Source organism: Larimichthys crocea, chromosome I, assembly GCF_000972845.2.
Source record: "Larimichthys crocea isolate SSNF chromosome I, L_crocea_2.0, whole genome shotgun sequence".
Classification (NCBI taxonomy): Eukaryota; Metazoa; Chordata; class Actinopteri; family Sciaenidae; genus Larimichthys; species Larimichthys crocea.
In genome coordinates this window covers 41,600,133-41,607,615 of record NC_040011.1, presented here as the reverse complement: position 1 = coordinate 41,607,615, position 7,483 = coordinate 41,600,133, and the positions used below count along the sequence as shown (strand labels likewise).

Sequence of the window (7,483 nt, the reverse complement as noted above, 5' to 3'; positions counted from 1 at the left end):
GAGTTTTATGGTTCAGCCTCCCCATCAGCAGAGTCAGCTGCCTCTGCACAGTGTCATTCTGCACCTTCAGTGGGTTGTAAAAAAAAACAGCTCAACACCTGTTACTGGTCAAACAAAGGGGGCCGAGCATATAAAAAATACAAGTGTTTGTTTTAAGATATAGAGTTAACCTTGAACCGGATTTGAGTCTGGTACACTTGGACTCCTAAAGTGGATTTTGTAGATTGGGACGCTGCCACACCTGAAGCAGTCTGGATGCTGGACAGCGTGTGAATGACCACTCTAGTTCTCCTTTCTACATTTGAAAAAACTGCACTTAAAGATCATAGAAGCAGCACTTCTCCTCATCATCAACATTTCAATAGATAAATGTGCAATACGTGCTGTCCAGCCCGGATAAAGTACGTGTTAATGTCCTGTGGGATGTCCCCAAAAAAGACCGCTCAAGTACAAGCTTTTCACACAGCAAATAGGCCACTCAGGATCTGGAATGATCAGGGAAATTGTGCTTTTTATTGTAAACAGGGACAGAGAATTCAACAAAGCACAATCATGTCTCAAATATGTACACCTCAGAGCAAAGATACAAAAATAGATCAAGCTGTAAAGGTCGATAAAAGCAGATAAAGCGATTTTACGCACGCGTCCCGGCAAAAATAACAGCAATCTGCGCACAGTGCCGCATGAAAACATATTTACAGCTAAACTCTAAAAAAAACACATATGAAAAAACATAATGCGTGAAAATCGCGAGGACCGTAAAGCTAAAAAAATTTACGAGTTTTCATGGAAAATATCTTCACTGTACAAAAGGATCCAGGCTGTACAATAGAATACATATTTACAGTCTGTCTGCATCTATAGCACAAAATAAAAATCTGTGTCCAAGAGTCTTGTTACTGAGGCCAGGGCCTCCACACGGGATCAGTGCTGTGCGTGGAAGAGAGCAACTCCCTGGTGTCACCGTGGATGCCAGTCACCTGGGTGAGGTATGGATGAGAGGTCCGGTGATGCTGGAGCAGATGAGCAGCAGAGTCACCAGGAGGAGAGGGCATCAGTGCCCTGTGGAGATGCCCGGGAGAGGAAGCTGTACCCTGCACTGCATTCCCTCCACTTTCTCCTAACTCCTGGCTCTTGCTGGCTATAAAGTGGCTGACCCTCAGCAGACAGGACCTCATGCCGTCATGGTAGTTGGTCGTCTGGCGCGCACAGGCCTGTCTCTTCTCCCCGGATAGGACTCTCTTCACGGCCCGGTGACCTTTCCCCACCTCCGTCTCTGTCTTCAGGAAATCGACCACACTCTCCAGGATCTCTGCCTTCTCCACCTTTGGATTATTCAGTTTCTAAATGGAGTAAACGAGAGTACAAATTACCAATCAGACAGTCTGATATTAGACTTTAACCACCCATGTGCCAAACTAGTTAAAAGTTTTACCTCGTTGTGAGTCTTGTCCAGCATCAGGAGTCGTAATGTCTCCAGACTGTGGTTGATCCGCTCCCGTCTGCGTTTCTCCATCAGAGGTTTGGACACCTTTGGGATGAAGTAAAGTTAAATTTACAACACTGAGCAACATTTAAGACGATTTGTTTCCTTTTAAAGAGTCAGACTGCAGCAACTCACCCTCCTCATGGTCCTTTTTCGTGGAGACTCTGGTGAAGATAAAGCCTTCATGGTGAAAGTCTGTGGTGTGTTTGTCCTCTCTGTGAATCCAAAATGAAAATGGCACGTTTGTGTCCTCATTTCAATCTGTTAATGTGTCTGTGAGGATAACCCCGCCCCTGCGGGACACGCCCCTCATTCATTCATTCAGCACGTGGCCTTGACACTGAAGAAAATCTGAATTTATCTAAATCCAGCCAACACATCCTGCTGCATCACTCAGATAGATACTTTATTGCCCTTAAGAGGAGATTTGTGGACACAGTCTGTACGAAGCCTACACAGATACAAAAATAAACATCAAATACACATTTCCACCCATATCTCATACATATAGCAATAACAGAGATGCAGTATTATCTTATTTGTGTTTAATTCACATCATTTAAAGGACAACTGTCCCCAAAAAAAGATTTATGAAGCAAACTGGATGTTTAGCGTGAAGTGTTTCAACGGTAAATATTTTTAATCATCAGTCATTCTGAGGCTTTACTTCAGTAAAAGTACAAACCTCACTGTGAAAATACTTCACTACAAATAAAAGTCCTGCATTCATTACTTCAACTTTTAAAGTAGCAAAAGTAGTACTAAAAAAATGTTCCATGTCACTGTTATGCCTGCATTTATATGCATTTTGCACTAGTTTGAAATATTTTATATCCTGCTGGTTAGTTTAATCTGCAGCAATGCATCATGGTCTACATCATGATATGTGTGTAGTGTCTCTGACCTGTGAAAACTACAATATATAAAAACATTTCATGAGCTCAGAAAACAGCCCAAACTTTGTGATGATGCAGAGAATTTTCTCAACCCACAAAGACAAACTTCATCATTCAGGTATATAAATGTTGGCTCTTTTGGGTTTTGGTAAATATCTTGCATGTTTAAAATATTCTGCACACTGTGACCTAGTGCACAAACTCTGAAGCTCCTTTTATTTAAAAACAAACAAACATGTTGTACATATATTTATATCTTCTACTACCTGATTTTTAACTTAATGTTTGTGTTGCAAATTCCTCTTATTTGAAAACTGAGTCTGTTTTTTATCAGAAACATTTAGAGATGCTAGATTTCACTGGACAGCAAGGATATTAAACCTGTGAAGTAACTGGAGCTGTTATAAAAATTACAAATAATGTTGAGTAAAAGTTACAATATTTGCCTCTGAGATAAAGTGAAGTCATGTAGTACTTGAGTAAATGTACTTAGTTACTTTGCACCACTGAGTTGCAGTGCAGACCCAAGAGAACAAGAGTGAAACTTGGTGAAGTCTGTTCTCGACAAAGTTTTATTTCAGCGGTACACAGAATATAAAGAGGACTATCTAAACTATTTTCTACTAAATGTGAGTAAAATATAAATAAATGTTGCTGGTGAAGCCGTTTTTTTTTTTAACCATCCCAACCCCCCACACCACACCCTCATATCTTCAAATAGGACCTCGCCTCGTGTCTACAGCCAAATTGCCTTATCACACCTACACTTGTGTTGTGTGAAGTTGTTTTTACCGTCAGAGGGCGTGGCTGCTTGCTTTAGAGTCTATCTGTGTGGGAATAGTGTTAAATGTTTGTTTTTTTTTTAATCTAGGATGTATCATTTTTTATGATTTTCCAAAGGTTGACTGAGTTTGGGGTAGCTTTCTCCGCACTGCATTTATGGTCCCCCTGATCCCCATAATAGGCTCAAGTGTGGAGATAACACTGGGATGATGGGATCACGGGGGATCCCGTAAGATTAAGTGGCTTTTCAGAGGCAATGATACTTCCGTTTCAAATCAAAGAGAGGGCGATTAGTGGAGGCTCAGAGATCACTGTTGGTTACCAAGGAAACTCCTTATAGGAGTTTGACCAAAGTATCCATCACAGTGTTTTATTATAGGAGGTGATGACAGAACACAGATACTCTTTTTGTTAAATGGCTGTATGGATGTTTAAAAAAAAAGTGTGTATAGGATTAAAGCCACGTGGACCCGCCCCATAAATAAGTCCTATAACGTGCTCGCCTGAGCCTGTGATGGAAACTAATTAGTGGATATGGCTCCTCTTTGGTGGTGGAGAAATGGAGCGTACACTTCTAATATCGTGACCTGTCGGGTGTGTCGACCACACTGACAAAAGAGCTGAAATCAAACGGAGCTGACGAGGTTTGAGAAGTCAACATCTGTGTTTTTTCTTCGAGGGAGCTGGTGTGAAGGCATCAGGCTGACCCGAAGCAGCGCACACTTAACACTCGGCTGTAATAATCATCCTCACACCTCACACACACACACACACACACACACACACACACACACACACCTGAGCGAGACCTGTATTTTGTTACTTTGGTATCTAGAAATCAACATTTTATCAGTTAATTGTATTTTAATGTTATCTAATTTACTGCAGATGTACACATCAGAGTGTTATTATTGTCTGATCTCATTTGCTCGTTTTTTTTCTATCACTTAATGCAAAGTGCTGATGTCTCACACGTCATAAAAAATCCTTAAGCTGCTCGTTTTCTCACTTTATTTCTGTTCCCACGAGAGAGAAAAAAGTTTCCCATCGTCTCACTTCAGTCACGGTGCATTGTGGGAAGTGTTAGAAGCCAAATGAAATGAATAAAATTAAAATAAAGTTTCGATATTGACCTCTTATCGAGCTATGATATTTTAATCTTAAGAGTGGCGTGGAAAGATCAACTAGAAATCCGCCTCTGATGACGGTGATGTCATCCTATCCAAAGTCTATCTACAGATTATTAGTCATATCATTATTCATCTTTGCAGGAGTTATTAGTTATGTTGATAGTGACACATTGTCTGTTTGAAGTGTAGTTTCGATTTTTACCCACAGCCCACGAGCTTTCGATAAGTGTCGTCACTCACACCTGCCAGCCAATCAGAGGCAGCACGAGGTCTACTTATGGTCGCCCTCAGGCTTCAGGGAGGCTGTTTCACTCAGGACAACACGCGACAACATGACCAGGAGACAACAGAGCACAACTGTGGAAGATGGCCGGACTAGAAAGAGGGTAAGAACTTTTTATTCAGTTATCAACCACTTCTTTCTAATAATGCAAATAACTCATGTTTTAAATGTGTTTATTGTTTGTTTTTTTTATTTATATTCTTTTACATTTTAACTGCAGACATGATAACCAACTAAATTCACAGCCTGGCAACCCAAGAGTTGTTCTTATCAGTGGCTTATCATTGATTTATACAGAAACCATTAAGGCATCACACATAGCTTATAAACCTTTTGTAAATGGTGCTTAAATAGAAGATGGTGCCATTTTTACTGCATATATACAGTATATATATAAATATACATCACTTCCAACAACTCTGCCATGTCCTTTTTACAAAACTTATAATATATGATTTTACACTCTCATGCTGCCTGAATGAATCTCACGTCGACTTAAAGCCTCTCACTCATTAAAATGTACAATTATGTTGTTATTATTATGTTTATCCTCCCTCTTCATCAGACAGGACCATCTGGTTTTAGCTGAGAACGTGTCAGAAGTTTAACTTGTCCTTTGTGGTCTTCAGTAAATTATACACTTAATATGTGTTGTGAAAGCACCCCGGACATGATGAGGAAAATCTGACACATCCAAACAAAAAGATCAGCTGACAATTACTTTGTTCTCCTTGATTTTGAGGCTGACTTTTTAGTTTAATAACCTAAATTTGTATCATTGCAACGCCTGTGTTTACCCATATAATAGTATAATAGTTATTTAACATAATAAGCTTCATAAAAGTAGAATTTATGGCAGAGTTGTTGTATTGGATCACATGGGTGTATATATATATACGCACACACGTGGTCAAGCAGCTGTGACACCCACCTTGATGAGTAACCACAACATCACCACGATTATCTCTTTCTAGGTCCTGAAACCAGTTGTGGAGAAGAAGAGAAGAGATCGAATAAATCAAAGTCTGGCTGAGCTGAGAAGTTTGCTGTTGAATCACACGTCTGATCCAGTGAGTCTTGTAGAAAAAGAAACATCCAGACTTTGTGTGTGTTTTAAAAGGAGTCATGACTTTACAATGATGAAACGTTTCTCTCTCCCTGTTTCACTGTTTTCACCCTTAGCGGCTGCAAAATCCTAAAATAGAGAAAGCGGAGATTCTTGACTTTGCAGTGGAATATCTTCAGAAGCGGACAGATGGTTAGTCAACAAAAAGTTCATTCACTTCTTGAAAAAATGCTTTTTCTGTTGCAACAAATCAGTTTTAATCTTTATTTTTATGCTGTTCTCTCACTTGTTGCAGACTCTACTCATACTCAGATGAAGACTCATCCTCTTGTGGTAAACCCTCATCACTCAGAGCCCAATGCTCCCGCTCTCTTTACCATGGAGAGTGCAGGTTTCCAGCAGTGTGTGGCCCAGCTGACCAGCTACATGCAGAAAATAACACCGTCACAGAGGACGAGCCTGATCGAGGGGCTGAGGCGTCACACGGAGAGCCAGCAGCCAAAACCAGACTTCAGCCAGAGAATGATGGAGACGGACGCGGCCAGACAACAACCTGTGGACGGCGTTTGCACAACTGAGAGGAAAGAAGACTCTCCCAAGTTGTTGTTTCCATCTCACTCCCCATTTCAGCCTCACTCGTGCTCCACACCGTGCCACGACTATCTGTCGCCTCCCCCCTCCCCGTGGCTTTCTCCCTCCTTCTCCACATACGCCACCTCGCCTCCTTTCCCGTCATTTGCCTCTCACTTCACCTTCCCTCCCAGCCTGTCACCTCTGTCTTCCAACACCTCCTTCTTCAGTTTCCCACCCACCGTCCCACACTCCGGCCTTCCTGCCCTTCACTGCCTCCCTCCACACGCTGCACAGAGAGAGGGGTCACCACCAAACTCCTCCTCGACCATGTGGAGGCCTTGGTTTTGATAAAATGGACAAGAGACTGACAAACTGAGCACAGCGGAGCCACCTAGTGGGGGAGCAGCTGTGAATCAGTGGCTGTGGAGAGGATGAAAAACTCTGCATGCTGCAAATGTATAGTGTACATATGATTAAAATTGTCTATATTTTGTATTTCTTCTTATAAATAAATGAACCTACCAAGTCTCAGGTTGTCTGCACAGTTTTCTTATGAGCAAATTGTTGTTTTTTGACACTTACACACTGATATTTACATATTTTGTACTTCATATTAGACAGCACATAAAATATGGCATTAAAAACAACAAAGAGCGCATCTAAATGATCCTAATAGATGTTAATTTGTTTATTTTCTCGTAGACGGAGAACATTTTGACCTGTCGTTGCATAAAAAGCACGGTGGGAACCAACATCTGTGTTTTTTTTTAGAGGGAGCTGGTGTGAAGGCATCAGGTCGACCTGAAGCAGCGCACACTTCACACTCGGCTGTAATAATCACCCTCACACTTTATCACATCAACACACACACATACACACACAACCTGCTTCCTTTTGTTACTTTGATATCTAAAAAACTTTTCAGTTAATTGTGTTTTAATTTCATCTGTTTACTTTAGTGAAGCGTTTTTTCTCCCACGCTTGAAGTTCCTCACGTGGACCAAAACTGCTCTCATTTGGTCTTTTTTTTCATCACTTAATGCAAAGTGCTGATGTCTCACACGTCATAAAAAGTCCTTCAGCTGCTCATTTTCTCACTTTATTTCTGTTCCCACGAGAAAAAAAAAAAGTTTCCCATCGCCTCACTTCATTTAGGTTACATTGTGGCAAGTGTTAGAAGCCTAATTCGATTTTTACCTCTTATCAAGCTATGAGGTGGAACTAATAACATTAATTATGACTTAAGTAAACCAATCACATGTCTCT

General features: G+C 40.9%; 2 protein-coding genes across 3 annotated transcripts; one reads left to right on the top strand and one right to left on the bottom strand.

Annotated features, from left to right (window-relative positions):
• Positions 1-486: 486 nt before the first annotated feature.
• Positions 487-1,756, bottom strand: her5 (hairy-related 5). Its single transcript, XM_010732890.3, has 3 exons — positions 1,622-1,756; positions 1,436-1,531; positions 487-1,343 (listed from the first exon to the last, which is right to left on the bottom strand). Exons 1-3 carry the CDS (start codon positions 1,739-1,741, stop codon positions 897-899), a joined length of 663 nt encoding a protein of 220 aa, XP_010731192.3. The 5' UTR covers positions 1,742-1,756; the 3' UTR covers positions 487-896.
• A 1,807-nt stretch (positions 1,757-3,563) lies between these two features.
• Positions 3,564-6,745, top strand: her11 (hairy-related 11). 2 transcript variants are annotated; one of them, XM_027283466.1, is made up of 5 exons: positions 3,564-3,809; positions 4,504-4,681; positions 5,553-5,648; positions 5,761-5,836; positions 5,940-6,745. In XM_027283466.1, exons 2-5 carry the CDS (start codon positions 4,628-4,630, stop codon positions 6,563-6,565), a joined length of 852 nt encoding a protein of 283 aa, XP_027139267.1. In that variant the 5' UTR covers positions 3,564-3,809; positions 4,504-4,627; the 3' UTR covers positions 6,566-6,745. The 2 variants fall into 2 exon arrangements, with proteins under 2 accessions (XP_027139267.1, XP_019114049.2); XM_019258504.2 differs by lacking the exon at positions 3,564-3,809 and having other exon boundaries at positions 4,418-4,681.
• Positions 6,746-7,483: the final 738 nt, after the last annotated feature.

Excerpts from the sequence above, each read along its gene's own strand:
- her11 (XM_027283466.1), top strand. The coding sequence starts at position 4,628 with ATGACCAGGAGACAACAGAGCACAACTGTGGAAGATGGCCGGACTAGA. Across the intron at positions 5,649-5,760 it reads TGAATCACACGTCTGATCCA|CGGCTGCAAAATCCTAAAAT; the intron begins GTGAGTCTTGTA and ends TTTCACCCTTAG. Across the intron at positions 5,837-5,939 it reads TCTTCAGAAGCGGACAGATG|ACTCTACTCATACTCAGATG; the intron begins GTTAGTCAACAA and ends CACTTGTTGCAG.
- her5 (XM_010732890.3), bottom strand. The coding sequence starts at position 1,741 with ATGAGGACACAAACGTGCCATTTTCATTTTGGATTCACAGAGAGGACA. Across the intron at positions 1,532-1,621 it reads GAAAAAGGACCATGAGGAGG|GTGTCCAAACCTCTGATGGA; the intron begins GTGAGTTGCTGC and ends TTCATCCCAAAG. Across the intron at positions 1,344-1,435 it reads TGGACAAGACTCACAACGAG|AAACTGAATAATCCAAAGGT; the intron begins GTAAAACTTTTA and ends TACTCCATTTAG.